The following is a 23290-nucleotide window of genomic DNA, read 5'->3' as shown; positions in this document are numbered from 1 at the left end:
TTATTTAAGCTAGCTAAACTAAGGTGCGGTCCACACCTGCAGAGGAAAGTGGCTTCCAAGACAGAAAGGGTTCTAGTCACTTCCTTGACCAGCAGAGGCCAGGTCTGCTTTGTCCTGCTGAGGGGGCAGATTCACCCTGCTGCAATAATGAGTGTGGGGACTGCAGGGTTTCTCGTGGACACGCCACTGCCTGAGTCAGGGAATCATGCCACCAGGGAAGGGAAGCAAGGGCTGGTCTTCTCTTACCTTACCTCAGCTTTGCCAACCACCAAAGCCTAGCAAGTTATAGGCTTCCCAATACCTCCCCCTGCTAGGATCCATGTGCAGCTTCTTTGTACCTCACGTTGTGCCAAACTAGGGTATGCATGAAATACAATGCCAGCCACCGGGTGCCTCCTAATACAGTGCCAGCCACCAGGTGCCTCCCAATACAATGCCAGCCACCGGGTGCCTCCTAATACAGTGCCAGCCACCAGATACCTCCCAATACAGTGCCAGCCACCGGGTACCTCCTAATACAATGCCAGCCACCGAGTGCCTCCCAATACAGTGCCAGCCACCGGGTGCCTCCCAATACAGTGCCAGCCACCGGGTACCTCCCAATACAGTGCCAGCCACCGGGTACCTCCCAATACAGTGCCAGCCACCGGGTGCCTCCCAATACATTGTCGGCCACCGGGTGCCTCCCAATACAGTGCCGGCCACCAGGTGCCTCTTAATACAGTGCCAGCCACCGGGTACCTCCCAATACAGTGCCAGCCACCAGGTACCTCCCAATACAGTGCCAGCCACCGGGTACCTCCCAATACAGTGCCAGCCACCAGGTACCTCCCAATACAGTGCCAGCCACCGGGTACCTCCTAATACAGTGGGAGAAAGGAGGACAGCAGATCCTGCTGGGACGAAAGGGCAGTGTGTCAATAAATCAGGAAAGGTAAGTGTAATAAAAGGCTGTGGTAATCTCAGTCAATGAGAAACAGAGGCAAACAGACCCAGGGAAGAAGCCACATCTGGGAAGGCTTTGCATGGGATCTAGAGGTAGAGGAGGAAAACAGGAGAAATCCAGAAGGGAAGGAAATATGCCAATGTTTTGTGGAAATGGGAAGATAAATACCTTTGGAAAGGAGCTCCCTTAAACTGTGGTACGACCAATTACAGCACCTAGTCATTCTATCAAAGGCTGATTAGGGTGTTGCTGAAGGATTTTGTAGATGTAATTAACTATACATTGTCTCATTATCTAGGCGGGCCCCATCCATTCAATTGAAAGGCAGGAAGGGCAGAACTGAAATGAACAGCCAAGGAGTAGCAATGCAATTTATTAAAAACAAATTAATGCTGCCCATTATTCAAGTGTAAGTTGGGGGGGGGGGGGTGTTGACAACCTATCTTCTAGAAGTGACCAGGCTGTCTTTGTGGTTATGTCTTCCTTGATGTTCATGGTCACATGTTGCACTTTTGCAAGCCACCATGGGATAGCCTGCTGCATTTTCTAAGCACAGTGGGATAGCCTTCCCCACCTTTTCAGTGATTACTGTCCTTAAAGTTTCTTTTTTTGCCTTGACCCAAAAGGGAAAGCTTGACTATTGCCAAAGGGGCATCCACTCTTCTCCCGGGACTCCCAGCCTCAATCAGCTCCCTGAGGCATCTCTGGACAAGACAAGACTAACTCCTTGCCCTCCGCAAGCTCACCCTCTGCAAGCATGCCATCCAAGCTTCAGTTAGTCCCACAGGCACAGATCAGCAGTCTCCCACCCTGGCCACTACTTTCTAGAACTTTTTCCCAGTACTACTAACGATTTCTCCCAGTTTGGGCCCCACCGGTACCTGGCCAAAGAGAGAAGCCCTGCGCATCCTGTACAGGAGCTAACGCTCCGTTTCTGAGGTACAGATCCACCCCTGGTAGCAGTTACAGGTGGCCTCTCCTCACCCCTAAGTTAACTATCGCATGGTCTGTGTGCAGCCTTGCCCCTCTGGAAACTGAATGAGGACATAGACTGTAGGTAGCGCTACACCTCAGCCCTTGGGCTGGCAACGAGGGACTCTGAGGCAGGCAGGAAACCGCAAGGATGAAAGTGATAAGGGATTGACTAACTAAGGCACGCATTAACAAATGAGGGATGAAAGCTAGTTTGCCGGAACACCTGCTGGGTAGAAGAGATGGGGAGCTGGGACACAGGAAAGAGCTCCCTCTCCTCCCCACCCCCATAGGAGACGAGATTATTGCCCCACTAGCGCTGTAGGAGAGGAGGATAAAGTGGAAGGTGGGGTGCCAGGGCTGGCCAGGGTCAGGGGCGGAGCCTGAGCCAGAGGGCAGGGCCGGGTTCTGGGCGGGGCCTGACCCAAATGCTGGGCTGGGCGGCTGCTGACCACTGTGTCAGGGAGCTGCTGCGGGTGACAGGGTCAAGAAACTGGTGCGCTGGCTGCCACGCTGAGCTTCGCGGGCTCCTGCACCCACGCCAGCAGCACTAACTGCCCAGCATCATGCCCTCCTACACGGTCACTGTGGCCACCGGCAGCCAGTGGTTCGCGGGCACCGACGACTACATCTACCTCAGTCTCATTGGCTCTGCGGGCTGCAGCGAGAAGCACCTGCTGGACAAGGCCTTCTACAATGACTTCGAGCGAGGCGCGGTGAGGATGTGCGCTCGGGACCAAGAACAGGGCTAGGGAGGAGGGACGGGCGGGGGTGCTAGCGGCAAAGAGCCGGCGGCAGGGTAGGGCGGGCAGCCGTCTGAGGACTATATAATCCGAGTGCCTGAGTCCCAACTGTGAGAGCATCTGAACCCTGATGCTGCGCCAGAGTTCATGCGTGTCAGGACAAGTGGGACTTTGATAATGAGGTACCCTCGACTTCCTGGTGGCGGGAACCTCTTAAGTAACAATGGCCTGCCCGGGGGGCCGGGGGGGGGGGGGGTCTGCATGGAGCTGGCTTCTTCCGTGGGACAAGGCATAAAATTTCACAAATGGGAGCCCAGAATTTGTGAGTGGAGTTCTGAGGTCCCTGTGCCTCAGAGTCCTGTCCACTGAAAAACACAAAAAGCCACCCCCCTCCCGTTAGACAACGCTCCAGGGTTTCCAACATAAGTCAGGGATCCAGAACCCCGAGTTCCACTTGGGCTTGATCGCTGTTTTATCCCTACTGTGGACTTCAGTTTACCACGCTAAAAATGGGTTAGGTCCAATCTTGTCCATGAATCATGGGGAAGCCCAATTCCATTTGGTGGCTGGGAATGGATTTATGGGTTGTCTCCACCCCTAGGCATCCTACATTCCCTGACCCCGTCCTGGCAGAATTTCAAGGAAGAAAACTCAGGCAGAGCAGCCTTTGGTAAACCTGTCAACTAGCTGCGTGCAAGAAGACACTTCCTCCCTGAGTACTAATCTCTCTCTGGAGGAAAGAAAAAAAAAAAGGAAGAAAGATATCCTTTCTTTCCTAATACAGACACTGGAGTCTGGAAACTCAGGAGTCAAGGCAGCCAGAGGTTTTGCATCTGTAGCCCCACCCAGGCTCTGGGGGAGGCCATTTATCTTGGACACTATAGGTGTGTACATCCTAGCTCACGGTTTTCTCCGAGGACAGACAGGTGGGTGTTTAGTGCCCCACTTAGTGCACATAAAACTTGACCAGTAAGTAGCTCGAACAAGCCACACTGCAGGCACTCGGGGGATGTCTTTTTTATTTTTCCTTCTACCACCCCCAGATCCTCAAATATACCAAAAAGTTTAGATGTCACCAGGCTACCTTCTTATCATTTAGTTTCCTGTTGAGTCAACTCACATGAAATTGGTTAGAACTGTTTGTGATAAACACAAGTGACAATTTCACATGTTTCCACTGAATACTTCTTGGTTAAAGTTCATGTCAGCTCTGTTCAGCCTAAACTAAGGAAGCCCCTTTTCAGGATTCCAACCTCTAAGTAGGCTTGATTCCTATCCTGGGACCTGGTACATAGCCACAAATTGCAAGTTATTAGCCAGGATTGGACTCCCTTCAAGCAAAGCAGGATATGGAACCTCAGGATGGGATGTCAGGATGGTTTCTACAGTCGGGGAGCTGGCTCTGGACTGTGGCTGACACCCTACGTAACCTCCAGATTGCTTTTGTTTATTTCCACTACTTTGCGGGTTCTCGGAGTATCTAGGGAAAAAGGGAGAGGACAGGTTACTTCCTCTTTATAAGTGGACTGCAGGGGCCATCACAAATCTATTGAAGCACAAGCTATCAGCGTGCTCAGGGTGTGTATGTAACACAGGGCACATGGCGTGTCGTTTCCCCCAGGAGGAGAGCCGTGTGGCCATCGTAGATGACTGGAAGTGTGAGCGCTGTGTTCTGTCCATTACTTACCTCTTTCTGCTCTGTTTCCCAACCTGAAAAGTCATTCTAGTGACATTGCAATCCAACACCTCAGCAGGAACCTCAGAGGCAAATTTCAGAAGAGATTTGCATGCATATTTCCATCCAAGAGAGGAAACCGCTGCCTTAGAGCTGAATGCAAAAAGAGCCTTAGCAAAAGAAAGAAGGAAATAAGAAAGAAAGAAAGAAAGAAAGAAAGAAAGAAAGCCGCTTTTGAGAAAGTTCCTGCTAATGCAGAGTTGCTACATACTTTCTCTTGCGTACCCAGAGCTACTTCCTCATTCTGTGGCCGTGTATCTTTGAAGTCCAGATGTCTGTCCCTTTTGGGTAAAGGTAGAAAAGAAACTTTAAGGGAAACATTTGCTGAGAAGATAAGGCTATCCCACTTAACTTAGAACCATGCCACAGTGTCACCATGCATAACATGGAAAATGGTCACCATAAAGGTCCAAGGAGCACTTCCAGCACCCCTTCCTAGTGTGCGCTTGAATAATGGACAGTACTCATTCATTTTAATAAGCTGTACTGCTGCCCAGCCCCCATTGTTCCCAGAAGAGTTCTGCATAGGGATTTAGGTCAGGAACTGAGTCCTTTGCAGATGGGGTCGCCTGAATGTTGGACATTTCCTGTTGTCTGTTGAGTAATGGTCTTGTCCCTTAAGCTGGTCCTCGATGGAACAGCTTTAACAACTTTTAGTGGACTGCTTTACCTGCTCAGTGTAAACTTGGAAAAAGCTAAGGCAGATGGGCTGACCAGTGTGTGGTTCTTGAATATATTCCGTACATGTAAATTCGTCTTACAGACAATATGCTTCTTAAATATACGTAACAAATAGTCTTAGATTTATGGAGAGTAAATTCTTAGTACCTCTTTGTGAGGAAGAACACCACTGGAGAGCAAGCGTTTCTTTCTTCATTAACCTTCATGTGCCAGTCATCCTCGCTGCCCATCTCCCTGACATTCTGCCCTTCATCCTCCTCTTCCTCCTTCCTTGACCCCCCCCCACTCACTCTCTAACTCTCCTTTCTTTTTACTGCCCTCTTCTGTACCCTCTCAGCCCCCACAGTTCAGCCTCATGCCCCCACTTCTGTCTCCACGTCCTCTTATCTACTGCCCCATCTCTCATTCTCTGCAACTTTTGGTCTTCGCATCTCCTCCTTTTTGCCTCCCCTTCCCTGTCTCCTAGTCGCTCTCTTGCCCTCCAACCTCCCTCTTTCTCTGTTCCACAACCTCTTCCTCCTCCCTGCTGTCTCTCGTTGGAATCCATCCATGATAGACAGCCCAGCTGGGTCATGTCTTCACTTCAGGAGAGATCCATCTCCTCTCCCTGCCATCCTCAGAAGGGTTACGCATAAATGAGGGCGGGCAGTGCCCGAGGAATAATATGCAAAGTTGTGCTCTGGCAGGGATGGAATAATAAATGAATGAACAATTGTTTATAAAATGCTAATAGAAAGCACAAACAGAAGCTTAACGTTTTGTTAAGATAGTCATGTACTGCGTAATGATGTTTATGTCAACAACAGGTCACATATACAATGATGTTATTGTAAGATTATAACAGCTGAAATGTCCTGTTGCCTGGAATATTCACTATGTTTAAGCAGATAAACACTTGTGATTAGCCGGGCGATGGTGGCGCACGCCTTTAATCCCAGCACTCGGGAGGCAGAGGTAGGCGGATCTCTGTGAGTTCGAGACCAGCCTGGTCTACAGAGCTAGTTCCAGGACAGGCTCCAAAGCCACAGAGAAACCCTGTCTCGAAAAACCAAAAAAAAAAAAAAAAAAAAAAAAAACACTTGTGATTATATTACAGATTATTGTACTGTATTCAGTATAATAAAATTCTGTAGATGTATCACTTAGGAGCAATAGACTATGCCATGTAGCCTGGGCTTGTACTATAATGTATATCTTTGTTTGTATAAATATATACCATAACAGAATTGCCCCACAATGCATTTCCCAAAACATATCCTTATCATTGATGTATGACTCTATTTGGAAACTTTAAAACCAAATATAAACAGAGTTTAAAAAAAAAAAAAACCAGCAAGTGAAATCAGCCTCCTGGCCCCTCCTGACTTAGCCAGTGAACTCCATGTTTCTTGTGTTTCTCTCCATTTTTTTGGCCAATGCAGTTCTGTCTGTGGGAGCTCTGTCCTAACCTTCCTCCTCAGTGTGTTCCCTGAATTGGGAGCATTGTTCTGCCAGCTCCCCATTTCTGAAATCCCCTGACCACTCCTCTTCACTTTCTGCCGCTCTGAGGTGGTCAGTCATTCACCCACACCATCCCCGCTTGGCCTCTCAAGCCTCAGCTGCCCCTGTAAAATGGAGTGATCATCCACATTTTCGCACACAGTATCCCTGAGCACCTGTGCTGAGCATGGCTCACAGTGTCCGCCATGAAGAACTCAGGGTGTCAAAGACATAGACAACAAACACAGTGAGATCCCAGAACACTCAACCCTAAGAAAGAATGGAGGAGATCAGCACATTTGGTGACTCCCCTTACCCTCCTGGGACTTTCTTTTATAGGACAGCACATGCTACCCTGGATCTTCCGGGCGGGAGGCCTTTCTCTGCTTTTCGTGACCTTATGGTAGCAAAACTCTGTAGTTCTAGACTCACAAATAACATAGTTTATCTCTAAGACTTCCTGGACTCTAGCTGAGCCCTCAACCCCTGTTTATCTCCTGTCACAGCCAGACCTGAAGCCAGGCAGCAAAATCTCTGGGCTGAGCAGAGATAAGCCAGACTTCAGGCCTGACCTCCATCTCCTAGGGGAGATCTTAACAGAGAGCAGATTAAGCCTCTACAAGACTGACCAGTGATCTCATCCAGGGCAATTCTGAGCCCTTAGCCAGGTGAAGTTGGGGACCTATAAGGTTCCATTGTCTGTGACTATCCTATGGGCGCGCTGAAGGGTCAGCTTCCCCTCCCCCATGGAGTATCTTCCTCATGGGGCAGCACGTGCAGCTGTCTAGGTGGCCTCCAAGTGCATAGCTTTCCCCTCAGATCTTTCTTATTGCTTTAGAGCGGGTGCCCTCTCTTCACTCACCCCAACATTCCTGATGTCATCCCTTCTCACCCCAAGACTCCTCTCCAGCCTCTCCACGCCGCAGGAAAGCCACTTCCCCTGAAGCAGCTGTCCTGGGGCTGGGTCCAGGCTTTCTTGGTGGCCGCCCTTTAGTCCTGACCACTTCCCTCTCCTCTGCATGCACTACCAGTCCTTCCCATTGTCCCTCATCCTTACAGGAGTTCCCCACTCCCCTCTGTTTCGAGCCCAGTTTCTTCCTCTCACTCCACGGGCACATGGAGCTATGGGTGAATTGCAAAGTTTGGCTCCAGCTGCTGGCAGATACTGCAGAGCGCCTTGCCTTATGAGCTCTCCTGGAGTCTGAGAACACAGGCCACATAGTTCCGACATATACAGGCAGTGGACTGTGCCCTTGGAAAAAGCTACTTAAGCATCTCGCCATTTTGATTTCTCAATGATCTTACAAGCTAGCTGCTATCTCTCCTTGAAAGAGGAAGAAAAACAGCTGGGGAGATATTTGAACCATAAAGTGTTCACCTTGCAAGAAAAAACACCTGAATTTGATGCATAGACCCCATGTTTTTTTTTTTAAAGCTAGACCTGAGGCCACATTGTCATCCTAGCTCTGGGTATAAGGAGACAGTTGGATCTCTGAGATTTTCTGGCTAGCCACCCTAGCCTACTTTGTCAATTCTAGGCCAGTAAGGAACACTGACTTGGGGTGGAGGTGGCAATGCCTGAGGAATGACATCCAAGGTTATCTACTGTCCTCCACAAAAAGGGGGGAGGAGGAGGATGTCTAAGAAGAAGAAGAAGAGTAGACCAAGGAGACCGGGAAGAGGAGGGTAGGCAGAAAGGAGAAAGAGGAGGTAAAGAATGGGGATGAAGAGGGAGAGGAGGAAAGAGAGGGAGAAGGAAGCAAAGTGGGGAGAAAGGAAGAATGGGGTGGAAGATGAAGACAAGGAGGGAGCAGAGAAGGAGGAGTAAGAGGAGTAATATGAAAATGAAGTATAGGGGAAGGAGAAGATTAAAGAGAGGGAAGAAGATTAAAGAGGAGGGGAGAAGGGGAAAGAGAAGGAAATAAAGAAACTTGACAAAGTCAAATGGCCAGTCAGTTTGCTCCTACAATGTGAACCCAAGCCCCAGGCACCAGGTCACCTAGCCCACTGACCTTGTTCCCTATCACTGGCCTCCCCCAGCTCCTCAAATGGATTTGTAGTCTCCATATTGGTTCATAGGAAGGTTGTGGGCCCTGCACACACATACAAGGGTAGGACTTAGCATGAGGATACACTTCGATTGTGCCCAATCCCAAACCAGCCTATCCTCTATTGTTCCTCTAAATGTCCCCCCAAGTCCCCAGGAAATGTGAGTCAACCCCTCAGTTCTGACCCACTGAAGATCTCAGTGTAGAGATTTCCCTTCCTCTACCATCTGTGGAAGCCACATCTCTTCCCTAGCCCCTTAGACGCCTCATGAGGCTTTCTGACTTCATCACACCTTGTAATGTAGACAGTGCCCCTGTCTGATGTTCTTCTTGTCCTGGGTCATTATTCTCTGTGTGGTCATGATAGTGACCCTTGCTGTCTGTAGATCAAAAGTGATCTTTCTTGGGGACATCCAGACAGGATGTGCCTCTGTCCCACAGAAGAGACACTCTGGTGCTAGGCAGGCTTCTCTGAAAGGGCCTGAGATGTGTCATCCCAGTAAAGAAACCTGGCTCTTTCATGCTCAGAAACTGTTCCTGGGTGAGGGGACTTGAACATCTGGACTTGGCCATGGCCACCGTATAAAAACTGCCCAGTATACCCAAAGCTGAGAGGTTTGTGAAAACACCTAACTTCTCACTCCTTGTAGGAAGTCTTCCAGTATTCCTGGTACTGGGAGGAAGAGGGACAGAAACGGGGATCAATGGACTCTGGTTAGTACATGTAGAACTCTGTGTTCTTCTGCCAAGGGAAAATCAGGACATTTGCCTTGAAAGTCCAGGCTTCCAAACCTGGCAGTCATTGGAACACTTTCCCCTTGCCTGCCATTAATCTACAAAGATACCAGCCACCCAGAGGCCATGGATACTGATGCCATGCCCACCCATGCCCTGGAGGCAGGAGGCAGACAAACCCTGGGCATCCAACAGCTCAGTCACTAAGGCCCAGGTAGATGCACTGTCCACAGTCTGGGGTAGCAGCAAGGTGGTCTCCACTTACTACAAGTGCCGTGGATGCATGGAAATGCTAATTGTTCCCAGCATCTGAGGCTGTGAATGTCATCTGTCCCAGGAAGACCTGAATCCATGAGATCTACTTTATTCACTTCAGATGCCCTGAGACCTAGAGAGAGATGAAGTGGCTGAAACAGGAAGACATGAAATGGAATTCCAGCTCTGTGAATTAATAGCTGACGTGGAACTTACTGGGCCTGAGTGTCTTCTCTCTGAAATATGTCATAGTTTCCCTAGCTCTCAAGAATGCTGTGGGAGCTGGAATTATTGTCTGCGGGCCCTTGTACGTTATAAAGGATTGTTCCATGGGAGGGCCAGCCTGCATCCTTCAGAACATAGGGGCAATTAAAGAGGACCCTCACCAAGTCTGGCTTTGCAGGAATTGTCCGGGGCTTGAGCACCTTTGCCTCCTACAGCTTGAGTTACACATAGGCTGAAGACATCCCCAGGGTCACTAGATCCGGTCTGTGTAAAGTCAGCTTCTTGCAGGGGGTGAAGTACCTCAATGAAGAGATTCCTTAAGAATCTTGGCTAAACCAGACAGTGATGGTGCACACCTTTAATCCCAGCCCTGGCTGACCCAGAGCTCAGTCTGTAGACCAGGATGGCCTCGAACTCACAGAGACCCACCTGCCTCCCTGCCTCCCTGCCTCCCAAGTGCTGGGAGAAAAGAAGATTTTTAGTGTTTCTCAGATGAGTAAGTGTTTGAGGTAACAGAAATGTTAATTTCCCTGGTTTGTCAACGTTTCTTCTAGACTTGTATTGAAGTGTCATGCTGTACTCTATAAACACGTGATTACTGTCAGCTATGAAAATTAACTGTGCACAAGTTAATTTTCATAACCACTTCAGCTTAGGCAAGTCTGAGAATTAAATTGGCATAAGCCAAAAATAATAGGAGAAAAGGACACAAATTTGCTTAATGCAGCAATATATATCATGTGTTACTTAAGATTAAATGAAGACTCACAAAAGCAGCGAGAGTCCATCGTTCATGCACTAAAATGTATGAGAGGCACGTGATAAAGAAAGAGGACTGGGGTATGGAGGACCGGCAGAGTGGCTATGGACATTCGAGCTAGCTAAACACGTCTAATGGTACAGATTTCTGCTTTCCTTCCGGGAAGACCTTCATGAGAAGGCAAAGGCTAGCGTCATGTTTATATAGTTTAACTCTAATAATATTTGGTATGAGAGAGCCGCACATTTAGGGAGGAATGTTCTCAGTGGTTTCAGCACTCAGGCCCGGGGGACAGCCGTTGATTCTCCTGTCGTCCCGCCCAGGTGGACTCCTACGACATCACTGTGGATGAGGAACTGGGTGAGATCCAGCTAGTGAAAATTGAGAAGCGCAAATACTGGCTGCACGATGACTGGTACCTGAAATACATCACACTGAAGACACCCCACGGGGACTACATCGAGTTCCCCTGCTACCGCTGGATCACAGGCGAGGGCGAGATTGTCCTGAGGGATGGACGTGGTAAGGTGTTCCGACCCCTGAGTGCCACTCCTAGGCTTCCTGGAAACCAGAAAGTCCCCTCTTCTCAGAGAGCCGTATTTCTAGGTGTGAGAATGCCTTCTTGGGTGGAGCACACCTCTGAATCCTGTCCCTTAGAGGAGGTGTGATCTTCCTGGGCACTAAAAAGCTCTTGAGTAGAGTTAATAGCCCAAGGATACACACCAGCTGTGGCCTCCCTCTGCACGCTGTCCTGGGAAAGTGTGGAGCTGATGCCTTCTTCCTTTGCCACTAGGGAATGAGGGCCTCTTAACGGACACTGTGAGAGTAGTCCTGCCAATGGGGAGCTCTGCAGGTTAGGGCATGGCCTCATAATCCAAATTCTCTTGCTGTCTGCTGTAAGATTGTAGGGTGGATGTTCAGAGCCACGAGACACCTCCTGAAGGCCTGGAGACAAGAGGGTTACTAAGACTGCCAACTGGAAAGCCAGTTCCAAGGGCCGGAGGCCAGCCGGAGTTCACCATCGCCTGGTTTTTATCTGCTTGCTTTGAAACAAAGCCTCCGTCTTACTACGCCGCTCAGACTGGCCTTGAACTTTCAGTTCTGCTATTTTAGCGTCCCAAGATCCCAGATATGCAGAGCCCAGTTTGGCACTCTGTAAGAGGACATCCCTTTCCAGGGGCCCCCGGCTGGCTGATGCAGAGGGTCACAAAGGAAGCAGATGTCACAGGTCAGCAATGCCTGCCCGGACTGACACCCTTGCGTACTAGCTGTTTATACACACGGGTCAAACTCAAGCTTCGGCAAACTTATGCCTTCCAGCCATGGCCCTTGGAGGTTTACTTTCAGTCTCCAGCTGGAAGGATAAGCCCATGCCTGCCAACCGCCACTGCATTGAGGGGGTTGGCTGCTGCTTCCCAAGGCAGCAATGAGCACTTCTCAGGGACACAGACCCCTGCTGTGCTTCATTCTTCACAGTTGGGAAATGGAGACAAGATGAGGTTGATAATTAAACCACCACCCCTTTTGATAAAAAACTGAGACAAAAAGAAAAAAATGTTCTTTTTTATCTGGTGTCCTTTGACCATCAGGGTCACATCCCATTGTCCTTGGTGTGGAACTTCAACCAAATTCAGAAGATTCTAACGCCTTCCAAACACTGCATTCAGAAAAGCATCCTGTCTGCAGCCTTCCTTGTTGTAGACACAGGATGACTTGAATGTCTCGCTCACCATTCAAGTCATCCTGTGTCTACAAGGAAGGCTGCAGACAGGATGCTTTGATGGAGGAAGGTCATTGGCTAATAAAGGAACTGCCTTGGCCCATTTTATTGGTTAGAGGATAGGTGGGAGGAGTAAACAGAACAAAATGCTGGAAGGAAGAGGAAGTGAGCTCAGAGTCTCGACAGCTCTCCTCTGGGGAGCAGACGCCTGAGAGAGACGCCATGCCCCACTCCCGGGATGAAGCTCCGACCCAGGATGGACATAGGCTAGAATCTTCCTGGTAAGCGCACCTTGGGGTGCCATACACAGATGATTAGAAATGGGCTAAATTAATATGTGAGAATTAGCCTAGAAGAGAATGGGCCAAGCAGTGTTTAAAAGAATACAGTTTGTGTATTGTTATTTCGGGGCATAAGCTAGCTGAGCAGGCAGCCGGGGTGCTGGGGACGCAGCCCCGTGCCCTTATTACTACAATGCTTTTCTTAACGCAGTGTTTGGAAGGCGTTAGAATCTTCTGTCTGCCCCACCCAAGCTCTCAGTGAAGTCTTTCACCTACAGATTCTGCAACTTTTCATAGCAATGTGCAAGATGGTGCAAGCAGATGAGAATGATTCAAGGAAGCACTGAGAGAAAGACTTTAGGAAGCCTTATCTCCTCTGCAGGAGCCACTTCTGTGTGTAGGGACAGCGCCATGACTAACCCTGATGAGCGGAGAGAGGGGAAGAACGTAGAAGCAAGGCAGAAGGGAAGTGTTCTAAAGACAGCCCCCATGAGGGGCTATAACCTCGGAAGAGAAGTGAAAATCCTGGGAGGCATCGAAGAGCAGAGTGGGGAGCAAACACCCAGTCCACCCTCAATATACACACACTCTCCCAGGACCTCCTGGAACTCTAGTCTGTTCTTAGAGCGGAGTCTCATAGGAAGCCCACTGAAGGAAGCCATTCTTGTCACCTTTAAGATTTGATGGAGGGGATCTTCAGGGACATAAATAATCTGGCTGGCAAGTTCCATTAGCCACTAACCATCTTTGCTTTAAACAGTCATTTAATTTGGCTAATGATCATATAGGTCTGGAACCTTGGAAAGGCTCTACTGGATGGTTTGTCTGTGTCCCCTGTGTCAATAACCTGGGCTGGAGGAGTCACCTCAAAGATGGGTCTTCTCTCACACGACTCAGGGTTCCTTGACCTCCATCTCTACACAACACTCCACTCGTTAAGGAGTCTCAGGCTGGCTGTTATGTCTTACATGGTAGTTGACATCTAAGAGCAAGAATTCAGAGAAAGAGAGAACAGAAGCTGGCAGACTTCAGACCTGTGCTCGGAACCAGTATTGTGTAATTTTACCATCTATCCTTGAAGGGAAAGGACACTGAAACATCTTAATTTAAAGAATTACCAACTATTTGTGGCCATAATTTGCCCACATGGCACAACAACCAATGCTTTGAACAATGTAACAAGAGGAGGACCCACTCCATGAGTGACCCCATTTCCCACAATGGCCTTATCCGGTGTAAAACTACCCTTCACCTTGGTAATCATAAAAACAATAGGACTGTCACTGTGGTCCCAGGATTCATAGCATACGTGTGGGGAAATGGTCCATTCCAGGGTCCCTGCCAGCCCCTGGGGAGCTGATCTTGAGTTCTTCTATACTCAGTTTAGAAGCAGCTGAATTTGTCATCCCATAGCCTGGGAAGTTCCATCAATTGTTAGCTGGAGTCTCATAGATGAGGAGACTGAGCCATTCTCTTGGGTCAACTTGATGTGTTAAGTACATGAAAATCTATTCATACCAAAGCAGGTAAGGAAATGGTGCTGCTGAGGTAGCCAAGGACGAGTCTGGCTATCTAAAGGATTTGGCAAAGAATATCAAATGTTCACAGTAATGCCTAGCATAGCCAGTGACAACAGATATTGTCACCATTTTGACTCATCTCAACCTTAGGTGTTGAGCCTGCTCCATTGTCTAGATCTTCCTCTTTGGGATTAGTTCACACTAAAGGTCAGACATACCAGAGCCCTCAAGAGCTCTCAGGGCTTTCTGAGAACTGGAGGGAAGGGGTCTTCAGTAAGAGAACAGAGAGCTGAGGGCTGAGAGCAGGCGTCTGAGAAACAATCACAACACCTCGAAACAATAATTTTGTGGTTGCTAAACCTAACAAAATAAAAACAGGGCTTTCATCCTTAGTGTTTGTATTTATTTTTTCCATTAATTTTAATGTGTTTTGCAGAAATATAAATGTTCAGTGCAATGAAATATTTCATATAGCTGGAGTGTATAGTATACTACTATATAACGGTAGATATTATAATAACCTTTTCAGATTTTCCTACTTAGGACTCTCTGCATTTGCTGGATTTACCTTAGATTGGTGTGCAGTTGATTACAATTCATCTGTATTAAGAGTCTTTAACAACTTGCCAAAGCTCCTGAAATGAGAGATGACAGGTCAGGCCAAGTGACAAAATGCTGTGACTTCCCAGGCTTGCAGATAGGCAGGAAAACCTCAGACCTGGTATGGGGACAACCCATAATAATCATACTCTCATTATTGGGCATTTAAGGTGGACTAACACTGTACAGAATACTTTGCAGTGTTCTCACACCAGCATTTCCCTAAGATCCTGAAAAGTAGCCATTTCATGTGTGCGGCAGTCCAAACAACTTACTCTAGGTCGCATGACTTTAAACCACAGAGCCCAACTTTGTGTCTGCTTGTATCTCTTCTACACCCACAGCCTAGGCAACCACATTTGTTTTAGAGGTGGAGCCTGTCTGCTGTGTAGATAGCCCAAGGGACAGGACAGTGTTCCTGCATGTTGGGACTTGTGTCCTGCATTTCTCCATGAAGCAACCAAATGGACTCTGGAGCATAAGAGCCAAGAGTCCTGCTCCTTTCTCTGGCAGCACAGAAGTCACTGCCATACCATCTCAGCATAAGTGTTATAGAACTACTCTGAAGTGATGGGGGAGAGTCTTCTGTTTTGTGTTAATTTCATTGGTTAAATAAAGAGACTGCCTTGACCCTTTAATAGGACAGAAAATTAGGTAGACGGAGTAAACAGAACAGAATACTGGGAGAAAGAAGCTGAGTCAGGGAGTCGCCATGATTCTCCTACCGGACACAGACACAGGTTAAGATCTTCCCTGGTAAGACACCTCGTGGTGTTACAGGGATATTAAAAATGGTTAGATCGATATGTAAGAGCTAGCCAATAAGAGGCTGGAACTAATGGGCCAGGCAGTGTTTAAAAGAATACAGTTTCCGTGTAATTATTTTGTATAAAGCTAGCTGTGCGGGCAGCCAGGTGGCGGGAGGCAGCCCGCCACTCCTATTTCAACACTGGAGTGCTTTAAAAATACCCACCAAAGCTTGATGTGATAATAAGCCTATAATTCCAGCGCTTGAAAATGCAGAAGTAGAAGGGTCAGGAGTTTAAGACCAGGCTTGGATAAATACGAAGTTCCAAGCTAGCCTGGGTTACATGAGACCTTGTCTCAAACACACACACACACACTGACACAGACACAGACACACGTGGACACACACACACACAAACACACACGGACATATGGTCTGGACTGAGGGCCCCGGGATTCCTGCATAAGCAGAATGTTGAGGGCTGAGTGGAAGGCATTGGAGGAAAACCTGACCACTGGGCACTATGTGGACACCGCTGTTCCTCCTCGAGCTGCTCTCATTCTTGTCTTTCCTTCACAGCAAAGCTAGCCCGAGACGACCAAATCCACATTCTCAAGCAGCACAGGCGTAAAGAACTGGAAACGCGGCAAAAACAGTATCGGTGAGTCATGGCGTGGGCCTGCCTATATCAGGTCCTTGACCACAGCAGATGGACCACCATCTCGGCTCCATCTGCAGGCAGAGAAAGTGAAGGGGGTTAAGGAAAAAGCTTGAGTCATATTGCACTTGGGGGAAATGGGGCCACAGAGTGTGAATCACTTGGACAGTCCGTTATCGTATAGACCACCTTAACTATTTATGTCTTCCTGTAATATTTCAGTAATAAAAGTGATACATAGTCTACAGCAACACTGGAAATCATTGAGAAAGTGACCAAGAAAAAAAGAGGGTCTAAATTATTCAAATTAAACATGAGGGAGGGAGTTAATACTTTATAACAATTTAAATGACTAAAAAGGACACTACGTACAACTGTACGCCAACATAAGATGAAATGGACAAATCCTAGAAAGGCAAAACTGTCAACTGGACTTGAAGATCCAGGGCAGGGAGCTGGCTCAGTGGGTAAAGGCAAGCGCCATGCAAGCCTGACCCATGGAGCACGCATACAAGCTGGACTAGTGGCTACATCTGTAACCCTAGCGCTGCTACAGAAAGATGGAGTGTGGAGACAAAAGAAGCATGGAGAAGCTCTCATACCAGCCAGCCTGGAATATTAGCACAGCAGGGGAACATGAGAGCATGAATCTCAAAAGGTGAACGGTGAGACCAGCTCCAAAAGTTGACCTCTGACCTCCACACACATGCTATTGCATATGCATGCCTGCACACACACACACACACACACACATGGAAATAGATGATCTGAATAGGACAACCCCATGTAATATAATTGAGCTAATAACTTTCAGGTTTTCTATAAATAAAAATTCAGGCCCAAGTAGCTTCATGGGTAAGTTCTAGCAAACATTAAGGAATTACTATAAATCTTACAAAGATTTTTTTTCACCAGAATAGGTGAAAGGCAATGTTTCCTTCATGGTATAATACCAATATTGTACAAAAACTAGGCAAAGACATCATAAAAAAGAGAGAGAGAGAGCAAGAAATAAACATCTCTCAAGAACACAACTGCAGAAATTTTCAGCAAAATATTAGTAAGTCAAGTTCATATGGGTATTAACAGATTAGACTTTTCCCTAGGTGTACAGTGCTTTTGAACATTCAAATTTTTATTAGTCTAATATCTATCAATAAAGAAGAAAAGCACTTGCAATCATACACACACACACACACATATCCAAAAAGGAATTTGATAAAATTTATAGGGTCAGTGGTTGTGCACACCTTTAATCCAGCCCTGGAGAGGCAGAGGCAGGCGGATCTCTGGGAGTTGCCTGGTCTACAGAGCAAGTTCCAGGACAGCCAGGGCTACACTGAGAAACCCTATCCCCAAAAAACAGAAAAGAAAAACAAAACAAAGTTCAGTAAGAGGATTCAGCATCCTTTCATAATGAAACACTGGAAATATTAGAGTTAAAGGGAGCTTGTTCCGCATAATAAAGAACATCTGTAGAAAACTCCCACGACAAACTGCTTTCCCTAAGAGCTAGGACCGTGATGGGATGTCCACTTTTCTATTCAGTAGTTCACTGAAGGCTCTATCTGGTCACTTAGAGAAGAAAAAGGAAAAGGTTGGCACCAACACCATTCATGGAAGAAGACACAATATTTTATATACCTAATAAATTCACCAAAATGTAATTATCTATGAAAGAACGAATAAACTAGCAAGATTACAAGATATATACTAAATTTAAAAATTCTATGCATTATAACAAAAGAAGAAAAAATCTACCTACAATAATGCCACATTCAGTAGAATATACACTAAGAAATTTCACAAATGCAGTCTAAGGCTAACGCAACAAAACTCTAAAACGTTATTGAAAAGACTTAATTCCAGAAGACCTGAGACAAAAAAAATCTCATGTTCCATGGATCAGAGGATTAGTTTTGTTAAAATGACAATACTTCCTCCCCAAAATGACACAGAAATTCAATGCAATCGCTGTTAAAATCCCAGCTAGTATTGTTTTAAACAAAATTGACAAGATATTCCTAAAATCCAGATGGAAATGTAAGGTATCCAAAATCACCAGATCAATCTTGAAAATAAGAAAACTAAGATCTGTTTCCCAAGATCCAGATTTCTAACAATTGTAGTATTCAGGAAAATGTAGCTGTGTCATGAAGATCAACGAAATAGAATTTGAAGTCCAGAAACAAGCCCTTATATTTATGGTCAATTAATTTTTGATTGAATCAGTAATTCACATCAATGGATAAAAGATTAGGCTTTTTGATAAATCATGCTGAAATACATACATATGTAGCAAGAGAAAGATAGATAATTTTTCCACCATCAAAATTTAAAGCTTTTATGTTTCAAAGGACACCACGAAGGAAATGAAGTGAAAGACCCTGGTAAGAAAGCATTTGCCTTATGAGCATGGGGAGGTGAGTCTAACCCCCAGAATCAACACCGAGAAAAGCTGTGGGGCTGGAGAGACTGCCTAGTGAATAAAATGCTTGCCACACAAGCCTGAGGACCTAAGTTCGAGTCATTAGCAGCCATGTAAAAGCCAAGAGCTGCAATGCATATTTATAACTCCAGCATTGTTGGGGCAGAGACGGTGGCTCACCCGAGCTCACTGGTCTGTCTAGCTAAATCAGAGAGTCCAGACTCAGTGAAGAGACCTAGTCTCAAGAAATACAGTAAAGAGTGATCCAGGACACCCTACACCAACCTTTGCTGTTCACCACTCCCTATCACAAACATGCACCAGCACACACAAAAACATCGAAGCAGGCATGGTAGCATATATGTGTAATCCTGGTGCTCGAAGTGCAGAGGCAGGTAGATCCCGGGGCTCTCTACCCAGCCAGCCTAGCCTACTTGGTGAGCTCCTATCTAGTGAGACACCTTTCTCAAACGCAGGTGGACTTCTGAAGAGCCTCTGACCTCCAGATGAATGGACACATGTGTGCATACAAACACACCTTACACACAGAGAACCCACAGAATGAGGAAGAATATTGGCAAATCATTTATTTGACTAAAGACTTATATCCAAACTATATAAAGAACTCTTTTTTTCCTCTCAAGACAGGGTTTCTCTGTGTAGCTCTGGCTGTCCTGGAGCTAGCTCTGTAGATAATGTATGGCCTTGAACTCATAGAGATCCTCCTGCCACTGCCTCCCAAGTGTTGGGATTAGAGGTGTGTGCCACCACCACTGGGCTATAAAGAACTCTTAAAACTCATTGAGAGATGACCAGTTTCTTGAGTTCTTTGTATATTTTGGAGATCAGACCTCTGTCAGATGTGGGGTTAGTGAAGATCTTTTCCCATTCTGTAGAACGTCGTTTTGTCTTGTTGACTGTGTCCATTACTTTACAGAAGCTTTTTAGTTTCAGGAGGTCCCATTTATTAATTATTTCTCTCAGTGTCTGTGCTGTCGGGGTTCTATTTAGGAAGTGGTCTCCTGTGCCAATGCATTCAAGTGTACTTCCCATTTTCTCTTCTATAAGGTTCAGTGTGGCTGGCTTTATGTTGAGGTCTTTGATCCATTTGGACTTGAGTTTTGTGCATGGTGATAGATATGGGTCTGTTTTCATTCTTCTACATGTTGATATCTAGTTATGCCAGCATCACTTGTTAAATATGCTTTCTTTTTTCCATTTGATATTTTTCTGCTTCTTTATCAAAAAATCAGGTGTTCGAAGATGTGTGGATTAATATCTGGGTCTTCTATTCAGTTCCATTTGTCCTCCTGTCTATTCTTATGCCAATGCCAGACTATTTTCAATACTGTAGCTCTGTAGTAGAGTTTGAAGTCAGGGATTGTGATGCCTCCAGAAGTTCTTTTATTGTACAGGATTGTTTTGGCTATCCTGGGTTTTTTGCTTTTCCATATGAAGTTGAGTACCATTCTTTGGAGGTCTGTGAAGAATTTTGCTGGAATTTTGATGGGCATTGCATTGAATCTGTAAATTACTTTTGGTAAGATTGCCATTTTTACTATGTTAATTCTACCTACCCAAGAGCATGGGAGACACAAATAATACAATTTAAAGATGGGGGGAAAACAATTTTAAAATGGGCAAGAATTCAAAGTCCAAATAAATGGACATTTCTCCATTCTAGAAAAATATAGAAATGGGCAATAAACATATGAAAAGACAGGTGCTTGGTGCATTAGTTGTCTGGAAAATGCATGTGTTGGGATGGTTAATGTCTACTGTCAATTGACCTGATATGGGATTATACAGGAGAAAGAGGCACACATCTAGAACAGTGTGCCTGTGAGCTCCAGAGAGAATTAAATAAGTAGGAAAGGCCTAACTTCAACATGAGCTGCTCCATCCTACAACCCTAAAGTCCTAGATGGAATAAAGGGAGAAAAAGGAAAAGGCAAGGAGGGCCCTGGCATTCCCCTTCCTCCACTTCATGGCCACCATGATGTGAATGGCTCTGTTACACCCCACTCTCCCCACCATGATGGACAAGATCCCTCAAACTGAACAGAACAGAACTTCCTCCATGAAGTTGTGTTTAAGTCACACTGATGAGAAAGACACCCAATATGTATGTCCACACAAAAACTATATGCATGATTGTTGTACCAATAACCCCAGTAATCCAAAGATGTGTACAACTTAATGTTTATTAATGGATGGAAGGATAACATGTTATATATTTACATAATTTGATGTGGGTTCCAGGGATGCAACTCAGCTCATCAGGCTTGGTGGTAAGCATCTTTCCCTGCTAAGCCATCCTGTTGTTCCCACTGTGTGGTTCTTTAAAAGCCTTTGGAGATAGCCTAAAGGAGGAATACATAAGAGTTTAAACCTTTGGGCTAGAGAAGCCCTATAATGCTTCAAGCACAACTTAGTGGACCCCCCTGGTGGGACTTCAGAAGACAGAAGTGCTGAGAGAAATATGGAGAGTGGAAGCATGATTTATGAGTTTTCAGAGAAGAACAAGTCTTTACTGCTGATTGAGCTGGAGTCCATTTCGTGATATGCTGGCATAGAATCTGGCTTCATTCTGCCCATGGCCTGAGAACTTGCATGAAGTGTAGTTAAATAATAATGGACTAATATATTTGACAGAGAAAATTTCTAGCAAGATAGCATCTAGCCTGTACCACAGCTACTGCTGACTGCTCTTATCCAGGTCTCCAGTGGAAGAGATTTCCTTGTCTCAGAGGAGACTCTGAATTTCTGGATGATTGTGGAACCTTTGAGGACTTTTAGAGATGGACTCAACTTACTTTGCATTATATGATTGTCATGAACCTGTGGAGAACAAGGATGGAAGGTTATGGCTTACAAGTGGTATGCTTGGGTATCAAATTGACAAAGGGGCGCTTGTGATGGTTAATCTTGTCAAGTTGACAGGATCTAGAGTTACCTAGGAGATAAATCTCTGGGTGTGTTTATGAGGAAGGTCTCAGATCGGGTTGACTGAGGTGCAAATAACCCCCCCCCCATTTTTCTCCCTCAAGATGGACTGTACCTTCAAATTGGGACCTACAATAAACATTCCCTTACAAAGTGGATTTGTCAAAGATTTTGTCACAGTTAGGAAGAAGCAACTAATGCCTAAACAAATGCTATGCTGCTTTAGATCACCCCGAACTGAGCATTCCTTACCAAATGAATTATACAAGTAATCATATTCTGTGAGTGGCTTCTTTTATTTAACATGTTTTCTAGGCTCATGTGTATTGTAGCAGCTATTAGTACTTCATTCACTTTCTGTAGACAGAGAGACCAGACTCCCAAATGCTGTCCTCTGGCCTCCACACACATCCTGGCAAACACACACACACACACACACACACACACACACACACACACACACGTGTGCACATGGGGAGGGGGCAGGGAGAAAATAAATACATATGGAAAAGAGCCAGGTGGTCAGCTTTGTCACGGCGATATCTCCCTTCCAGTACCAATCTTACAAATGATTTACTGCTTTCTTGGCTGGACAAACACTTGACAGAGGCCACTGAAGGAGAAAGTTTTGCTTTAGGATTTTTTGTCACATGTTCTGAATTTTTATACAGTCTGGGGGAAGACATGGAGGCCGAGCATGAGAAGCTGGTCATACTGAGTCCAGGCAGGAAGAGTGAGAGTTGGAGCTGGGTGCTCTGCATTCTTTCTTCTCTTTAGTTGTCCAGCTCTGGAATGTTCTTTCTACATTTAAGGTGGGTCTTCGCATACCAAATACCGATGCTCTATCAACTACCTCACGAGTGTGCCCTGAGGTTTACCACCTGAGTGATTGTAAGTCCCATCAAGTGCACCATCAGCATTGGCCATCATAGTTTTCTTTTCCTTATTAAAAAACTCTCTGAGGTAAAATAACTTAAAATGGGAAATGCTTATTTTGGATCATAGTTCTGGAAGTTTCGGTCCACAGCCAGGAGGACGCATGGTGTTGCCCTGTGTGGAAGAAGTGCATTATGACAAAGTCAGGGGGGTAGAGAGCAAGGCTACCAACCTCACAGCAGCTGGAGGCAGACAAAAAGGCCCAGGGTCCAGGACCTTTTATAAAGGTTTCACAACTCCCCAGGAACACCATTAGCAGAAGTTCAAGCCTCTAATTTACTAGCCTTCGGAGGACATTTATCCAAGCTATGGATGTTGCCTAGGAACAAAGAAGGGCCGGTGATAGCAGTCATGGCTAAAGGCATGGGTTCCTTTTAGAAATCATAAAAAAGATCTAAAATTTAATATGATGATGGTTTTCTAGATCTGTGAATATGCTAAAAAAAAGACTTGAATTATTGGCTTTCTTTGGGTAAATTAGAATTATAGCCCTAAAAATATACGATTTTTAATTAATTAGAAATGTAGGATAGACTTCAATGTAAGAACAGAATATACACAACATGTAGCGAGAAGAAACAAATCTTCCTAGCCGTGCTCAGCAAAGTCTCTTAGATTTGACACCAAGAGCACTCTCGGCACAGGGACAATTGCCAAGCTGGATTTTGTCAAAACTTGATTTTCCAGACTTCATAGAACTCCATCAAAGCAGTAAAAAGGTGGAATGAACCAATGTCTGCAAACTGCATCCAGTAAGGGGCTTGAATTCAAAATATATAAAGAACTCTGGCAAGAATAAAAACCAGACCCTAACCAAGTGCTGCCACGGAGGGGGCCGGAATCAAACCCCAGCATACCTTAGCCAGCAGGGTCA

General features: G+C 46.0%; 1 protein-coding gene across 1 annotated transcript in view; it reads left to right on the top strand.

Annotated features, from left to right (window-relative positions):
• The first annotated feature begins 2396 nt into the window (after positions 1 to 2396).
• The window catches only part of Alox5 (arachidonate 5-lipoxygenase), a 48250-nt gene continuing 27356 nt past the window's right edge, over positions 2397 to 23290 (top strand). Inside the window, exons 1-3 of the mRNA XM_041639267.1 lie at positions 2397 to 2634; positions 10903 to 11101; positions 16028 to 16109. Coding sequence (XP_041495201.1) covers positions 2485 to 2634; positions 10903 to 11101; positions 16028 to 16109 — 431 coding nt within the window. The 5' untranslated portion in view covers positions 2397 to 2484. The remainder of the gene's footprint in view (positions 2635 to 10902; positions 11102 to 16027; positions 16110 to 23290) is intronic.

The sequence above is a fragment of the Microtus oregoni genome, unplaced genomic scaffold (assembly GCF_018167655.1).
Source record: "Microtus oregoni isolate MIOR12 unplaced genomic scaffold, Mior012 000002F_ref0000024, whole genome shotgun sequence".
Lineage (NCBI taxonomy): Eukaryota > Metazoa > Chordata > Mammalia > Rodentia > Cricetidae > Microtus > Microtus oregoni.
This window is presented reverse-complemented; position numbering and strand designations above follow the sequence as displayed.